General features: G+C 37.8%; 1 protein-coding gene across 14 annotated transcripts in view; it reads left to right on the plus strand.

Annotated features, from left to right (window-relative positions):
• Positions 1 to 19,284, plus strand: part of LOC101286051 (1-acyl-sn-glycerol-3-phosphate acyltransferase delta) — a 1,414,616-nt gene that overhangs the window by 497,977 nt on the left and 897,355 nt on the right. For 13 of the 14 annotated variants that reach the window (XR_004476317.2, XR_004476316.2, XR_004476314.2 and 10 more), the window contains exon 4: positions 6,743 to 6,864. Coding sequence is in view for 11 of the 14 variants with exons in the window: in XM_012536387.3 (XP_012391841.2) it covers positions 6,743 to 6,864 (122 nt within the window). In the remaining 3 variants the exon portion in view is untranslated. The remainder of the gene's footprint in view (positions 1 to 6,742; positions 6,865 to 19,284) is intronic. The other variant, XM_033403917.2, reaches the window with a different exon arrangement.

Raw genomic sequence — 19,284 nt, forward strand, 5'->3', positions numbered from 1 at the left:
GTACTATCAGGCCGATATAAGGAAAAATGGATTGTGCAAAGATGAGCTTGCTGGCCTTCAGAGATGGTATTGATTTCGTTCACTCAATGTATATTTATTTTTTTCATGAGTCATGTATTTCAGCAAATATCGTTGAGCACAGGCTGAAGGACCACCATCCAGAAATACAAGAGCAAGAATTCTGGTAAATGTTGGAGGAGAAGATTCTCTGTGCTGTAGTTCCTTATCACAGGGTCAAGGTCACAAGTTCAGAAACTCTAGCCATGGGTCTGTTCCACAGTGGGCTCGTAGGAATCAAACAGGACTGAGGTTACTCCCTAAGCAGCTAGGGGAGGGGGCAAACTGAGGGAACATGGCCAGTTAGAGCTGATCAATGGAGCTAAGTGGTGCAGACAGTGATAACATCCTCAGCATTTAAAATACAGAACTAAGCTATAGTCAGAAGGAGGCAGGAGGGCAAAAGATGAAAATACTAAGTGCCAGGCTGGGCAGTGGGGAGAAGGTGGATGAAGGCTGTGAAGATGCTTCATTCCAGGGACTCCTCCTTATTAGATGCTGGTTTCCTGATGTTAGGACAAGTCGACTGCTTAAAGGTGATAAGACGAAGCTGGATCCTTTCCTACTCTTAGATGTAATTATTTAGGGAAATATCTTTTACTTTCGGGGAAATCAAGGGAAGAATTTTTATAGGAAGTGCCTTTCCAACTGGACCTTGAATATATGGGTCAGATTTCAAAGATGGTGATGGCAGTGGAGATGGGTGGAAGGTGAGCAGATTGGTGTCGGGAATGGGGACGTGGTGGAGGAAGGGATGGAGAGGAGCCCTGTTCTACCTCTGACACTAGAAAGTACCCAGGGCTCCACCCATCTCTGTCCTCCCTCACAGTGCCTCAAGTTCAAACCTTCCCCCTTCCCCTTCTCTCCAGCCAACATTGTTTGCATATCAGTACAGTTAACAGCCGGCTGCTGGACTTCTCAGTGTGACAGAAGAATCTTCTTAGTATTGTTAACTGTGTGTTTGACAAGGCAGGGAGAGAGGAAACAAGACACATCATTTTTATTTATTCTCTTCTGTGCTGTCCAATTTAGTAGCTTCTACCCACATATGGCTGTGCTAATATAAATTACTTAAATTTCTTTTTAAAAAGAGTGGTTTCTTAGTAGTTCCTAGCCAAATTCTCAATAGGCCCTTGTAGCTAATGGCTTACTGTATGGGAGAATGCAGATGGAGGACATTTCCATGGCCACAGAAAGTTCTCATGGGCAGCTTGTTCTACTTAATATTTTAATAAGCTCATATGTGATAAAATAATTTTAAATCAGTTGTGTTCCTGTTGCTTTATAGTGTATTGATACTGAACATTATTTTACCTAGGTACAAAATATGTTAAATCTCACTGTCTTCTCCCCTAGAAAACAAATTATCCAGGCAGTTAAACACTTGATTCTCTGTGACAAACAGTGATGGAAACTTCTGAGGTCAATGAAAAGTTTTCATCAGAGTCAGAATGATTTTTCTTAAGTATTCATTTATCTTATTAAAACAACGTCTTCAGGCTGTAAGCCCATTATCTAAAATACATTAAAAATGGAAACTGTGCACCTTATGCTCGTTTTTCAAAAAGACAACGCAAATAGTATATTCTTTTTGAATAGGGGCTTTGCTCGATAAGTGGTGAATATTTTTAATGCTTTTGGCAATTTTTTTGGACCAAGACAACAAGAAAAGAGAATGAGAGAAAAGAAAAGACTTGAGGAAGGATTATGTTAATCAGACAAAGTGGGAGAGAAAACCTAAAGATAATGATAAAATGATAAAACTAAGGAAGCCTCTTGGATGCTTTGAAGGGACATAGGGACTCACATTTTAACAGAGCCCTGCACACTAGCTGTGTTTTTAACTTCTATCCAGGAAAAAAAAAAAAAAAAAATGAACGTCTGAATGAAATGAATACACTGTAAAATCATTTCATTGTAGACTAACCCTTCTGGTTCATGATAAAATAATTATGTAAGTTTATTGATGGCTTGGGGTGGAGGGGAGAACTTAATTGTAAGCAGGGTGTCTAATAAATCTGTGTTTATAAACTTTAGCAGTTGGGCTTGCTGTAGATGAAGCCCTACACAGTGGGTTGTATCCTTCCTCCAAATTTTTTTCCAAATTGTTTCTGAGAAATACATTTACACAAGATGCTCCATAAAAGGAAGACTTCTGAAGTCTGATAAAGTTAGGGGCGTGCTATGCTCCATACTTCCTGTCTTCATGGAGTCTGCAAAGTCCTGCAGCGAGAACACGTGCTTAACTTGGCATCACCTAAAATGTTCTGACTACACAGATGTAGAGAAAAAACGTATGGACACCAAGTGGGGGAAGTGGCAGGGGGGTGGTGGTGGTGTGATGAATTGGGAGATTGGGATTGACATATATACACTAATATGTATAAAATGGATAACTAATAAGAACCTGCTGTATAAAAAAATAAATAAAATAAAATTTAAAATAATAAAATAAAATGGTCTGACTAAAGATTCCCCGATATTTTGGCTTGACACCTTTCAACAGCTTGCAAGCCACTGTAGAGTTCTGTAAGGATACTTAAAATATACCAGATCAGACCATGAATAGAACAGCTGAAACAACCAAATCACTCAAAAACTCTTGTTTTAGGTGAAAAAAGTTCTTTTTAGGGTGTTGGAGGATTTAGGGGTTAAGTAGCATCATGTCTGCAACTTAATTAAAAATCATTCAGCCAAAAAAGTATATATGTGTGTAAATGTACACACACACACACAGAGGGTGCACATAAAATATGGCAAAATGTTCACAATCAGTGAATTACAGGGTAGGTTATAATTTGTAAGATTTTTGAAATATTTCTCTAGGTTTGAAAACTTATATAAAAAAAGGGAAATCTATAACAAACACAAGCTGCTTTGATTATTTTGGGCAGTGAAGGGGTTGCAATATGGAAGAGTTGATTAGGAGAGAAAAATAATTTTAAGATCCAAACAGAAGTTTAAGAAGGGGAAGATTCATGTTATTGACTGGAGACAGCTATATACATAGAGAAAAGTTTTGAGGGTCATTCTTCCCATTGCCTTGCTTGTTCCTTTAGGAGTTACAGCTCCATTTTTAAGAGTCTGTACCTTAGACCCTTCCATCAGGCTAATGGGAACATTGCCCAGAAGATGGTCAGGATGTTTGTGCTTATTCCTGTCCTCTGCACTCCAGACCTCAGCATGGCACAGAGGAGCTTGCCAACTTGACATAGTGTGATGTAGCCAACGAGGTGGGGAAGCCATCCTGAAAAGGGGCTCCCAAGATTTGCCGGAAGCCCCAACTGCTTGACCAAGTAGAGCCAACAGCTTGAAATGTGCTGTAACCAAGACTGGCCTGACCTTGATCTTCCTTAGGCTGACTATTAATCCCAGCTTGCGCTGGCTCTGGGAAGCACTATGTAATAGATTGCATGTCATCTTGTATGCTTCTAGGGCAAGGGCATGGGCATGCAGTATTTTCTGACTAACTTCTCAAGGACTTTAGTGCAGGCTGTGGCACACAGAGGTGTGTATCCCAATCTTCATATTCTGCCTGGCTCTATCATTAGCTGAAACAATATTGCCAACGTTGCTGTTGCCCTAAGGGAGAGAGAAGAGTCATTTAGTTTCCTGCAGTTTCTGAGATGCTTCGTCAAGTCGTTGCTAATACGCTCTTTCAACAATGCTAGTGTCTCTGCAACCCCAACTCCCCTTTGTAAGCATTTCTTTTTCCAGCCTTTCTCTTCCTCCCCCCTCTTTTTTTGTTTAACCTTTGCAGTAGGTTATAAAAATTGTGAATTGGCTTTGTTCATATTGCTGATACAAGTTTTAATGATAAAGGCTCCTACCTTCTTCACTAAGCTTGTCATGGTACACATTAAAATTGTCAGAGTTCTTGTGATTTTCTGTCAGTTGTTATGGCATTTCTATAGCTTTAATATATGGTTCTATCTGTTGCATTTATGATATACATAAAACCTTAAGAATATATTTTATCTAATTATTATATTTGCTAATAACAATGTGATATTTATAGACTTGAATATCTTGCACATTAAGGCACTAAAGCTGCAAAAAAGTGTCAGAAAATCATAGTTTCATATCAATACAAATATATATTTATAATTCATCTTCCTTTTCACACTGAAACTAAATATTAATCTCTGGAAATTAATAATTACAAATATATTACCAATAAATAATAAAATTATAAAACTTGACATCTTTATTGTGCTTTACATTTTACAAAGTATTGTCACCTATAGTATTAGTAAAGATGGCTAAACAAACGACACTTAAATATGTCTACAGAGGCACTTTTTGTAAATTAGTAAAGCAAATGGAGCCACATAAGACTTGAGGATCTTTTTTGTTTTCTCATTATTTTTGTACTAATTGTTTTCAATAAACCATATGCATTTGAAAGTCTGAAAGTTTTTGCTCATAATGATCAAACATATTTACTATTCATTATTTCTAAATGTTCTTGATGATACTAGTAAAATTTTAAACAAATCTTTATGCCGTGACCTTTCATGTTAGTCCCACCCATTAAGAAGTAAAGTAAGGATTAAAAGAACTATTTGGTAATTTTAGAAATTTGGAAGTTAGTTATTTCACTGGTAAGTGTGTCTGAATAAAGTTAGTTCTTTGTAGATGTAGAAGTGTGGAACAGTTCAAAAATATTCCCCTGATTTTTTCCTGTATGGGGACAGGAATAGTATTTTCCTGTATGGTGACATTTGAGAGAAATGATCAGAGATGTTTAACTATCTATTTTTTTGTGCAGCTTTTGCTCTTGAAAATGTATTATTTGAATGGCATTTGTCTAGGTAGAGGACACTTATGAAATGCAAAGAACCCATTTCTGCACACAATCGCTGAGTGTGCTAAGCCCCTCAGGGCTTCTGTCTTACTTTACGTGTGACCCTGTGTTGGAAAGTCTCACTGGAAACTCAGCAAACTGTGATATTATCATTCATATCATGAGAAAAGGGGTAGTTTGTCCCTATAGATAAGATTTTAAGAGAAAAAATCTGGAGCCTTCAAAACTGGGTACAGACACATGAAATAAAATTCAGGAGCAGTGGCCCCTAAATTTCCAATGGTCTTAGATTCTTGTCCTTTTAAAAACTTCAACAGCAAAGTGTGCGTTCAATTTCCCTGTGTTGCAAATACCCTTGGCCAGCTCTTCCGGCAGCAGGCTGCTACTTTGCTGAATAAGTCACAGGGCTGTTGGCAAGAAGAAGAAAATATTGTCCCTCTTTTGAGCATAAAACTAGATTTTCTATTGGGGTTGGCCAAAAGGTTTGTTCGTTTTTTTCCGTAAGATGGCTCTAGTAGCACTTAGTTGTCTTTAACTTAATTCGAATTGTTAGACTGTATGTGACAGCTGTCAAATCAGCGTGCATTTAAAAAAAGATTTATCAAAATTGGCAAAGTGTTGTGTAGCCATTTTAGTACTGAAGATGGAAGAAAAAAGCAACATTTTTGTCATATTATGCTTTTTTATTTCAAGAAAGGTAAAAACGCAACTGAAATGCAAAAAAAGATTTGTGCAGTGTATGGAGAAGGCGCTGTGACTGATCGAACGTGTCAAAAGTGGTTTGCGAAGTTTCGTGCTGGAGATTTCTTGCTGGACGATGTTCCACGGTCGGTTAGATCAGTTGAAGTTGATAACAATCAAATTGAGACATTAATTGAGAACAGTCAACGTTATACCACGTGGGAGATAGCCGACAGACTCAAAATATCCAAATCAAGCATTGAAAATCATTTGCACCAGCTTGGTTATGTTAATCGCTTTGATGTTTGGGTTCCACATAAGTTAAGCAAAAAGAACCTTCTTGACCATATTTCCGCATGCGATTCTCTACTTAAATGTAATGAAAATGTTCCGTTTTTCAAACAAATTGTGATGGGCGATGAAAAGTGGATACTGTACAATAATACGGAATGGAAGAGATTGTGGGGCAAGTGAATAGAACCACCACCAACCACGCCAAAGGCTGGTCTTCATCCAAAGAAGGTGATGTGTATATAGTGGGACTGGAAGGGAGTCCTCTATTATGAGCTTCTTCCGGAACCCAAACGATTGATTCCAACAAGTACTGCTCCCAGTTACACCAACTGAAAGCAGCACTCGACAAAAAGCATCCAGAATTATTCAACAGAAAACACATAATCTTCCATCAGGATAACACAAGACCGCATGTTTCTTTGATGACCAGGCAAAAACTGTTACAGCTTGGCTGGGAAGTTCTGATTCATCCACTGTGTACACCAGGCATTGCACCTTCGGATTTCCATTTATTTAGGTCTTTACAAAATTCTCTTAATAGAAAAAATTTCAATTCCCTGGAAGACTATAAAAGGTACCTGGAGCAGTTCTTTGCTCAGAAAGATAAAAAATTTTGGGAAGTTCGAATTATGAAGTTGCCTGCAAAATGGCAGAAGGTAGTGGAACAAAAGGGTGAATACATTGTTCAATAAAGTTCTTGGTGAAAATGAAAAATGTGTCTTTTATTTTTACTTAAAAACCTAAGGCACTTTTGGCCAACCTAATAAATTAAATTGTTGTATCTTCATTATAATATTTATCCCAGTAATGTTTCAAAATGTTCCTGAGGAGTTAGTTTTAAAATTTGTCTAAATTTGGATTCAGCATTGATTGGCTACTTCCTCTGCTTTCTTTTTTTCCCAGCAGGTAGACCAACCTACAACAGCTTTTTTGTCTACTGCAAAGGCCCCTGTCAAGGAGTGCAGCCAGGAAAGCTCAGGGTACGGTGCAGCACCTGCCAACAAGCGACGCTCACCTTGGCCCAGGTAAGGAGATGTGGCGTGAGCCGGCTGCCCTGAAAAATGAATGTGTATTTCCAGAGTTGCCTTTTGGGGTTTCTGATCAGATATCACCCATTACTGAAAAATGGACTTCTATGTGGTTGTAATGGTTAATGGTATTTGAAGTTTCATTTAAAAATATACTGCTCTGTAAATTTTAGGTACTACAGAGCCATTGCCCCCATTTCTTTAATCCAGGCCTATTGAAAGGGAATATAGAGGCTGATTTTATATCAAAAAGAGGTTGGGGGTGTCTTCTAGAAGCAGCCAAGGAGGATCCTTCTAAGATCCTGGAAATGTTTCATATCTCGATCTGTGTGATAGGAACATGGTTGTATGCATATGTCAAAATTTTTTGGACTCTTCATTTAAGGATGGTGCACTTGAGGTAAGTGACCCTCAATAAAAAAAAATGAAAAGGAAAGTTGTGGATCAAGACCAGTATGCATATAAAACAGGGTTGGAAAGCACAATGTGTTGCCGCCTCTTCTTGTTTTGTGCAGTCCACAACCTGAGAATGGTTTTTATATCTTTAAGTGGTTGGGAAACGTCAGAAGAGTAGTATTGTGTGATGCGTGAACAGGACATGAAATTTAAATTCCAGTGTTGTGATAAAGTTCTGTCAGAACACAGCCCCGCCCACATCTGTGCGCGTTGTCTGTACCTTTTTTGTGCCCTAGATTGACTGGATGGCCTACAACACCGGACATGTTTACTCTCTGGCCCTTTAGAGAAAAGATTTGCCAGCTGGCCCCTGATATAAAACATAGGCACAGTAGTTCATGGCTTTAGCGTGATAGTTGTGTAGGATTTGGCTAAATGTGATGTGGATGCCAATGTGTGTAGGGGAGCAGAGGGCATTCTGGTCAACTCAGTGCTGAGAGCACAGCCCAGGAGGCACAGAAGGATAAAGACTTTTACAGGTGATTAGGGGTTGAAGTGTAGAGCAGCACCCCCGTGAGCACATCGGGCCCCAGTGACGGCTAGAGCATTTAGATTTTATTCCGTAGGCAACAGGAGCAAAGGCAAAGCGTCACAAACAAAGACCATGTATAAAATGATGTTTTAAGACTATTTCTTGGTGCTGTAACGGTTTGTCACTGGGATTGAGGCTGGTGATAGATCAAAGGCAAAGAGGTTAATTAAATCACCTATTAATTCATCAATCACCCTTACTGGATGTGAGGGAGCATTGTGAAAGAACCTGAAGGATGTACCGAGTCAAGGGGAAAGCGTGGATCTCTGACTCAAGCCTGGGGAAATGGCGGAATTACTCAAAAATGTAATTCAGTTGTCATTAAACTTCTGTCCTACATTCTATGCAATTGTCTATCTGTCTATATTCCAAGAGTCTGTAAGCCTCATAAGATCAGATAACTTGTCAGTTTGGGTCCCTGTCTTATTTCCAACACCTCACGTGGTGTGTTGCCTGTAGTGGATGGCATCTGCGTTTGAACTTTCACACATTGATTCAATAGATCCACAAACTTTAGAAATTCTATTTGGCATTTTATATTCATATGAATCATAGTAAGTATGATTGTTTTGCCACAATTTACTGACTTCCTTCCTTACATTTATATTCTGGTACTTGTATTTTTCTCTAATTCTCACCACAGACCTGAAAAGTAGATATCATTATCCAATGCTTTTAATAAAGAGACTCCACAAAGTTAAGTAATGAGTTCAAAGTTACATAGTTAACAAATGTTGGTGCCAGAAGTGAAAAGTCTTTTCTGTATTTCTCCAAAGCCCTGGCCCTTTTTTAGGATAGATTGCTTGCTATACAAATCTGCTAATAAATGTTCTATTATTCAACTACTTTCCTTGTATTTAAAATATCATTCAAAAATGCTCTTAGAAAAAATACCCTTAAGGATTAAGAAAATAGAATCAAAGATGATTTGAAGATTATTTATTTAATCCAGAGTTTCAGTACAGTTACTAGATGTAGCATAACTGGTACCTAACAAATAAATAGACCAGGCATTTCGGTTTTTTATTAATATCAAAAGATACACACTCAGTAATACCTTCAAACAATATCTCTTGAGCAGCTGACTAATCACACTGGCAGCTGGTCTGCAAGTTTAGTCTTAGAAATGATGGAGCAGGTGTGGGACTTTGCTAAGAGGAAGGGTTTCTAAGCAGAGAATAGAAAACTGATAGGTTTCATTTGCCCAAAATTTATAAAGATCTACAACGTACACAATTTCCTCTGGTCAGGAAAAAGAAGAAGAAAGAAATAGGATCATGCGTAACTGACTAGTTATAGGGAACAGATTGTGGTTTACCTGAGCTTCTGCAAGGAGCTTTTTAATACACAGTGAGGAAAATTGGAACCTACTTACCCACCTGGTTTATTTTTTTAAATCATAATTTTATTTTTTCTGGTTAGAAGAAATCTGTCTGCAATAAGCCCCATGCCCTTCATGAGTCTTAATAGTAGCCTCCTAATTATTTTTTGCTGTTGTTGGGTATTTATCCATAATTCCAACATTTCCTCAACACTATTTAAGTTTTACATGTGAGAGAATGAGCCGCCTCTCATACGTAATGCTCTTAGGTTGAATTGTTGAAATGTTTCATATTTAATGTGAAACTCGTAATAAATTGGCAAGAAAGAAGGACAGCCATTTCTGTCACAGTGTTAAGGATGGGGAAACTGAGGTCTGAAGTTTTGGCCTGACCTTGAGAGTAAGTTGAGAATTAGCTTACAGAAAACACCAGGTTTTCTTCTGTCTCCAAGTCAAATGATCTTCTTTAATTCATGGTGACCTTGACCAGGGTTTCCACTAACTGAAATAGCCTTTAGAAAAATGAACACTCACTGGAAAACACTGAACAACAACTGATTGGAAAAACATGGCAGGCAGCCAGTTTTCAATTGCCTATTCAAAGATGGTCCACGTAGGTCCACACAGAAACGACACGGGGTTGACCACAGAGGGAGGTGGCTTTATCCATGCATATACATTTCTGATTGTCTTCTTGAATAATAAAATGAATGATTTTAAATAACCTATGTCATCACTGTTTCCCTCATTAGTGTGGAAAATCAAATGATGTGTAAATCATATGCTCAGAACCTTTTTTTTTTTTAATTCAGAAAAGTGGGCAGAAAAAATAAGGTTTTCCAAGATGCGTAGACTATACACTGTTTTTAGAATAACTAGACATTAAAGAAGGAATTCATATTGGAAAAAGAAACAGCACTGAGAGACTTAAAGATTCGTTCCCCTCTCCCTTTCTCCTGGAATCCTGCCAAATTCAAGGTTAGAATGTCAATAGGCATGGTTCCTTCTGTCTGTCCTGTTGTTAAATTATAAGTGTGTGGGGTGAAGAGCGAGCCTTCTGGTGAGGAAGAAAGCTCTTAGCTCAAGCTCTCAAAGATTTCCCAGCACCAACGTATATAAGCACAAGACTACCAGAGACTGTGTGACCTGTTAAAAAATTTGCCTGGGCTGGTGAAATTTAGGTAGATGTGATGTTGATGATGAGGATTCTGTCCCAGGGAATCACCTTAAGAGGGTTCCTCCTCCTGAGCCCTGGAGGCTTCTGCTCACTGAGTCCCAGCGGTGTTCTCTCCTACGCTGGGATGACATGTCCTGTCCCTTCTCCCATCATGCTCCAGCCGTTGCCCACAGTCTAGATGGGTTGTACCTCCTGTGGAAAACAAAGCTTCTGTGATAGGAAGAAACTACTTTTTCTAAAAGGAAACAGGCTTAAAATATGATAAGGATGTTTATGAGTAAAATGATTTATTGACTCTAAAAATAATTACAAGATAGAAAGGATGTAGAAGTGAGATGAGAGAACACACAGAACATAGTGTTCTGCCTTGGAATACTGTATGGGGCTCTGAATTGCCTGAGAACAAAGACCTGGAGAGAATGGCCTCTGTGGTCCTTTTGTCCATCAGATGTTCTGCATTTGAATTCTGGTTCTGTCACTTACTGGCTGTGTGACTTGGGGCAAGTTGCTTAACTTCTTTATGTCTCAGTTTCCTTGTCATCAATTGGAAGTAAAAATTTCATTAAAGCTGTGAGGGTTAAATGACTTAACTCATTAAAGTATTTAGAACAGTGCCTCGCACATAATAAACATCTAGAAACCATTAGCTCTTACTGTCATTTCTTCAAGTGAAGAAAACTTTTGATTTTCTCCCAGAAACACTTTGAAGCAACTGCTGAACTCACATTGTAAACTTACACCCCTAGGGCACTTCAGTTCTGATTAAGTTACAAATTGTTAATACCTCCAGCACAAACTCTAGGTAACCTGAGTTACCCGCTATTAACATCTTTTTGTTTGCACGCAGTTTATTAGTCTTAAAATGAATCAGAAGCCAGGAGATTACCGCAGCCACGAACTGTGGATGATTTTTTTTCCCCTACAATCACTGTAATTACTTTATCTCAAAAAGAACTTTATCTTTGCCACTCTAATAAGATACTCTGCTGTGGAATAGCATTAAAGCTAAAAGGTTTCTGATGATAAATGGTGAAATAAATAGAGTAAGTTGTACAAATGCCTGACATGATGGACTTTATTTAAAATTGGTTTATAGATTAGGAACAATTTATGTGAGGAAATTTATTAAGAAATATACTCTAAATGTATAACTGTTCCTAAACTTAATATTTGTTAGAGATTAATTGTTGACCAGGAGTCTACTTACTTCCCTTAATATCAAAAACCTACTCTTACGTACATAATAAAGTCACATATGTAATAAAACTGTAGATGAGAGAAAAGGAGAATGGACAGAATGGCTCCTTGGACTTGGCTTGAGCCCCATGGTTCAGGGGAGAGTGAGAGCAAAGAGTGGACAAAAGAGGTTTTTCATCATAGTCTGTGTGAGAATCAGGACAAAAGCAGAGCCAGGCAGGCTTGGGGACGAGAACGGAGCCCAGCATCATTCTGGCACCAGGAAGATGCTGGGTAGGACTGCCAGATTAGCACACAAATATACAGGGTGTTCACCTAAATTTGATTTCAGATAGACAATGAATATTTTGTTCATGTATAAGTATGTCCCAAACATTGCATGGAACATAACTATATTATTTTTTTAAATCTGAGATTCAAATTGGCATCCCCTCCCTGGCTGTGCCCCTCCCTCTTTGCCGGGACATCTGTGTAATGATTATTGGTGCTGACCCCAGGGAGGCCCCTCAGTTGGCTCTTGGTCAAGCTGCGTAGGCAAAGCAGCAGCTGGAGGAAGAGATGAACAGCAAGAATGTCAAACAGAACAGCCGGAGCTGGCAAACTCGGTAGTGGTCACGTGTGGGGAACACTCACCTGGGGGTTCTAGAAGTAACTGGGGGCCTCTGAGGCGTAATGCCAACATCCTTGAGTGAGAGTAATCAGCCAGCAGTCATTGGAGTCACAATCATAGATGGAAGTGTTTGTTTCTGAAGAACTATAGACAGTTATTAGTAAACCAAGGGAACTTCTCATTAGAAAAACAAACAAAAACAATAAATATGTTCTTGTGGATTGGAAAACAGTTCATTTTTGCTATATTACAATGATATAAACATTTAATAAAGAGTTTACAAACAAAAAGTGAAAAAATATAAAGTTGCCTATTGAAATAGATAAAACGCTATATATACATATAAAACTGTATGAAATAAGTAAAATGCTATCCAGCTGAGCTGCAGGCAGCTGTAGCCAACAGCTAGTCACTATGTTATGTTCACTATTCACTGTGTTATGTTATTTCAACTGTAGAAATTCCTACATTGAGAACCTTTATCATATGCTTAATATTTCAGAACTAAAATTTTCTTTGGTCATATGTTATTAGTTGGAGTGATTTCAGTAAATTGAATCCTGCATAAATGTTGGTCAGTGTTGGTAATGCATTGACATTTCAATCAGGCTAATAATTTTCAGTTGGACTCCAGTGGAGGAAGCCTTCCTTTCACTGCTTCTTTTTTTGGTGACTCTCTATACTATATTAGTAGCTGACTTTTTTAAAATAATGATTTTACTTTACAAATCGTTAAGAAAGAGGCAAAAGAAAATAATCTTGCAGATGCATATCCCCAGTGCATATTTTTAGAACACCCAGTAACATCAGAAGTCCCTGGAAAGATGGGCCCTTACCAGGCATGTACCCTGGTCGTGCTGTAGTGTCTCACCGTTTGTCCTTTGATACCCTGCCTTACTCCTGACCTATGATGCTAGTGTGAAAATCTCAAAACCGTGGGCAGGAAATTTAAATCATGCCATTCTGAATGTATACATATATATTTTAAAAAGTGTGTTGAATTCTTTATTTCCTTATTCCCAAAGGAATAAACCAATAAAACCAAATACTTTGGTTTATTGTGTGTATATGTATGTGTGTGTATATAAATATATATATTTATATATATCATGAGGAATGAGTATTATTAATAGCTATTATTGAATGTTTACCAGAAACCAAGATCTAAAGCAGTTTACCTAAATATCCCATTTAATTGTTATGTTGTTTGAATAGTGTTCTAGTTTCATATATATGTATGGTTATGGCAATGAGGTACATATTGTTATTTACTTCATATGGAAAATACGATAAAGTTTTCCAAAGTCTGTCAGTCAATACTGACATGTGGTCATTAATCTGTTTAATTGGAATTTGGTTCTGCTACACAGAATTTTATTCATTGTTCAGAATGATAGCGTTAAAACAATTACAAGAGAAGTATCTATTGGGACTACAAAGGACATTTGACAAAAATCACAGCCTAAATACATTTATAAAACATAAAGGAAAAGATAAGATTTTTAAAGAAAGTTTATTATATACTCTATTATTTCATTTTAAGTTGTAGTTAAATGTATCATGTTTTAAAACAGGGTTGCTTTGTTTATTGGTTAACAGTTCTGTTCACCGGCAGTGATAGAACACTCTTTCACCAGCGGCTTACTTCATAAGGACTTAAGTGTTGTTTTAAGCATTGACTGGGTTGTTTGTACCTTTACTATCCACCATCCTTCATGTCATAGAACCAGGTATCGTGGTATTGAGTCTGCAGGCCGGGCAGGGCAGGACAACGGGAAACAGCCATGCTTGTCTCGTTTATTTGTAAAAGGAAGTAATAATATTGATAATTTTTAGAAGCCTCTTTTCAGTCTTCCCCTTACATCACATTGTTTATAACTTGGTCATAGACCCACTAATATTTACAAAGGAAGCTTGAAAAGCAAGTGTTTCCCAAAGTCAAACAGCATAGCCATAATTGGTTTAGGCCAGTTTATCTGAGGGTTTCAGTCCATTGCTTCTCCAATCAAAATCATACTTCTGCAAATAAGGAGAGAAGATGAGATGGATATTGGATGGGCAAATGACTAATGGCTGCCGTATTTGTAAATGCATAATTATTTTAGATCACTTTCATGGACTCATCAGTTTCTTTACTAAGTCTAAATTTTACTGTTATATACTCTATTTGTATCACTATGGCTACGCAAGGGATTTGGCCAGCCTTGAACTTGTTTTTGTGTGTGAAATGCCACTGTTGTTTCAGTGGTTGTTTCTACACATAAATGTATCTCCATGGTTTTCTACAGAATGAAATTGATATATTATCCATTTGACCACTTAGAAGCGTTATCAAGAATTGTGGAAAGAAAAAAGAAAGATCTTCAGGGCAGTGGGTTAATTTATTTGTTCTTTGCTTAAGAAGAAAATGGCCTAAAAACCTCATTGGGGAAAGATAAACAGAATTTAGTAGCTCTGTTGTACTCTATAGTAGATCCTTTGTCAGTGCTTTATAAAGAATGAGCATATTATCTAGCGCTAATAAAATGTGAGGGGCAGAAGAGTCGCATTGAGAGACCTACAGAATTAGGCAAGATAGTGCAGATCAGGACTGTGCTATGTTTTTTCAGTTATTTTACAGAAGCATTGGTACTTACGCAGGCATGCCATTTTCCATCTGGGAATACCAAGCTACCTGCATAAATGTATCATTGAAACCATATGAGAAATGGAGAGGTCAATTGACTTCACCTGGGTCCACAGTGAGAAAGGAACCAAACTGAGAATTAAATCTGGGGAACCAGAGTTACATTCTAACTGAAACATCCATATTAAGTTACATTTGTTTTCTTACTACTATGGAGAGAGAGTAGAGCCTTACTCTGCAGCCTTTTCCCGAAAAGAACCAAATTTATTAGACTACATTTCCTAAAGTGGGAATGGAGATTTGGGAAAGGGACAGCGACACACAGGTGTTTTCCTTCAGTGAGGAGAAAACAGAAGAGCATCGGTACACCTGGAAAATAGGAAATCATGAAATTACAGAGGAGGCTCTCGTGGATTATGACAGTTTTTCAGTGACTAGTTGGCTCTACTGGCTTGTTGGAGGCATAATACTAACGAAGTTAGAGTCCTCGGCATGAGTCCTGCAAGGGCCACTTGCCTCTCTGAGCCCCGTTATAACGCTGCTTGTACTGGAACTGCCTGGAGCTGCTTTATGAGAAATACCACTGGGCATCAAGGCTCAAGAGCTCAGCAAGCCCCATCATGAACAATCCTGTGTTCTCAGCTCCTGACCGGTGGCTACCACACTTGCTCTCTCTGAATTGTCATTTCTAACCACACCTCTTGACTCTCCAAGCTTAACACCATCACTGTTCCATGAAGAAGTACCTATCTGCATTGCCCCTTTTACCTTTCTACAGTTCAGGCTTCTTCTTGAGAATATTTTCAATCAGTCTTAGCCTGTCCACATAAGTCCTATCCAAGTTCAAACAGAAGTTGCTGGTCTTGCTTCCCAATACATCCCGATTCTAATAATGATTTTTCTTTCATACTCTTGCTCTACCACTTGTGACTCTGAAGCTGTTCATAGAAAAGTGAATTTCATTGAGGGAAGGAGATACTTTCTGCCTTTCTTACATTTGAAAGCCATGAATTTAGTAGAGAAAGGAAGACCTAGGAAGTGAATCATTTTAACTGCTTTAAACATATGAAGGGCTGACAGATGGAAGACTCCCAGGATTTTGTTTTATTTTCAGAGAGCAGAGCTACAGTTTATGGGTGAAGACAGATTTTAGGTCAAATAACTCTCTTCAATTAGAGTGCCATACAATGAAGAGAGCTAGCTAACTGGAAAAGCAATTGTTCCTCCATTACTAAAGGTCGTCTAGCAGAAGACGGATGACCAAACACCAAGTATATATTATAAGAGCAAGTTTTTTTATCAGGAGGGAATTTAGATTGGATGACTGTAAAGTTCATTCCTACTCTAAGATTACAGATAGGTTAAGGAAAACAGTGACTATGATGCCATTTGTTCAGTTATTCATTATTGCACCACACAGGTATAAACATCTCCTATGCATCAGGCACTATGCTAAAGCACAAAGGTGGAAAAGCCATAGTCCCTGCCTTGAGGCACTGAGTCTAGAAATGGAGTAGAGTAAAGGGTACCCAATTAACAGAGTCCTTTATTTTTTTGGTCACACTCCATTCATTTTTGTGGTCACACACATATACCATCTTTACTATGTCTGTTTATACAAAGCTTAAATCTTAACTTTATGGCAACGTTACACAATTTACAGATTATATCACATTTGTTTACACTGACCTTCTACACAAACCACTTTAAATAGGGTACCCTATTAAGTAAGAAAGAGAAAAAAACACTTTTTTTACTTACTTTTAACAGATTATGAAGGAAAAAGCTCATCTGTCCATGAGATGAGAATGCCAGCTTTAAACGATGGCTGTATCTGATTAACTGTAGGTGATTTCCTAGGCAGTAGGGCAGTGGATGTTTATTAGGATGGCTTTCTAAATTAATATGAAATTCCCAAAGCACAACTGAAGATTTAAAGAAAATTCTGGGTCATTTTGACACTAGATAGAAATACAGTTCATGAAACTAGTTAGGAGAACCTTAGTTTACTCATACTAACAAGTGACTCAAAACTACTGGCTCCAAACTACTCCAGACTAGTGGAGATCCAAATGATCTCCACTCAGTCTCCAACACACCACTCTTTACATATGCAATGTAGGTGACAAATTTTGAAAACTGTATCATTTGTTGGTCAGAGGTGTATGGAAACTTTGTACTTTCCACTCAGTTTTGCAGTGAGCCTAAAATTTCTCCAGAATAATAAAGTTTATTTTTAAAATTCTATCTCTAGTTTTTAGATTCATAAATCTGTGTATGGAATCAGCACCTCTCTTGGTTTACCACCTCTATTGTATCTGGTGCTCCAGTTGAAACCTCTGATGTACTGCTCTATTACATAAGCTGAATCTGTAGAGCCTTTAACAGTTTAAAAAGTATTTCCATGTGCATCATGTTGATTTATAAGACAACCATGTTAATTGGGAAAAGTAGATATCACTATCAGTTTACAGCTGAGAAAACCCTACAAGCATCAGAAAAAAAGAGAATTACCAAAGAGATAGTATGAGATGGGGCTCTAGCTTGAACCCATATGGTATGGAAACAATCTGAGGATTTTCTCATTCTGCTACATCACCTCCTCTCTTACCAGAGAGTTAAAAACTTTTAGTTGGTAAAACATCGTTCTCAATGGTGAACAACTGAAACCATTTCACCTAAGATCAGGAACAAGACAAGGTTGCCCACTCTCACCACTATTATTCAACATAGTTTTGGAAGTTTTAGCCATAGCAATCAGAGACGAAAAACTAAATGAAAGGAATCCAAATCGGAAAAGAAGAAGTAAAACTGTCACTGTTTGCAGATGCCATGATACTACACATACAGAATCCTAAAGATGCTACCAGAAAACTACTAGAGCTAATCAATGAATTTGGTAAAGTAGCAGGATACAAAATTAATACACAGAAATCTCTTGCATTCCTGTACACTAATGATGAGAAATCTGAAAGAGAATTTAAGGAAAAACTCCCATTTACCATTGCAACAAAAAGAACAAAATACCTAGGAATAAACCTTCCTAAGGAGACAAAAAACCTGTATGCAGAAAACTATAAGACACTGATGAAAGAAATTAAAGATGATACAAACAAATGGAGAGATATACCATGTTCTTGGATTGGAAGAATCAACATTGTGAAAATGACTATACTACCCAAAGCAATCTACAGATTCAAGGCAATCCCTATCAAACTACCAATGGCATTTTTCACAGAACTAGAACAAAAAATTTCACAATTTGTATGGAGACAAAAAGACCCCGAATAGCCAAAGCAGCCTTGAGAAAGAAAAATGGAGCTGGAGGAATCAGGCTCCCAGACTTCAGACTATACTACAAAGCTACAGTAATCAAGACAGTAGGGTACTGGCACAAAAACAGAAATATAGATCAGTGGAACAGGATAGAAAGCCCAGAGGTAAACCCACACACATATGGTCACCTTATCTTTGATAAAGGAGACAAGAATATACAGTGTAGAAAAGACAGCCTCTTCAAAGTGGTGCTGGGAAAACTGGACAGCTACATGTAAAAGAATGAAACTAGAACACTCCCTAACACCATACACAAAAATAAACTCAAAATGGATTAAAGACCTAAATGTAAGGCCAGACACTGTAAAGCTCTTAGAGGAAAACATAGGAAGAGCACTCTTTGACATAAATCACAGCAAGATCCTTTGTGACCCACCTCCTAGAGAAATGGAGATAAAAACAAACAAATGGGACCTAATGAAACTTAAAAGCTTTTGCACAGCAAAGGAAACCATAAAGAAGACGAAAAGACAACCCTCATAATGGGAGAAAATATTTGCAAACGAAGCAACTGGCAAAGGATTAATCTCCAAAATATACAAGCAGCGCATGTAGCTCAATATCAAAAAAAAAAACAACCCAATCCAAAAATGGGCAGAAGACCTAAATAGACATTTCTCCAAAGAAGATATACAGATTGCCAACACTAATCATTAGAGAAATGCAAATCAAAACTACGATGAGGTATCACCTCACACCAGTCAGAATGGCCATCATCAAAAAATCTACAAACAATAAATGCTGGAGAGGGTATGGAGAAAAGGGAACCCTCCTGCACTGTTGGTGGGAATGTAAATTGATACAGCCACTATGAAGAACAGTATGGAAGTTCCTTAAAAACCTAAAAATAGAACTACCATATGACCCAGCAATCCCACTACTGGGCATATACCCTGAGAAAACCATAATTCAATAAGAGTCATGTACCACAATATCCGTTGCAGCACTATCTACAATAGCCAGGACATGGAAACCACCTAAGTGTCCATCAACAGATGAATGGATAAAGAAGATGTGGCACATATATACAGTGGAATATTAGTCAGCCATAAAAAGAAACAAAATTGAGTTATTTGTAGTGAGGTGGATGGACCTAGTCTGTCATACAGAGTGAAGTAAGTCAGAAAGAGAAAAACAAACACTGTATGCTCACATATATTTA

The sequence above is a fragment of the Orcinus orca genome, chromosome 12, assembly GCF_937001465.1.
Source record: "Orcinus orca chromosome 12, mOrcOrc1.1, whole genome shotgun sequence".
In the NCBI taxonomy this organism is placed as follows: domain Eukaryota; kingdom Metazoa; phylum Chordata; class Mammalia; order Artiodactyla; family Delphinidae; genus Orcinus; species Orcinus orca.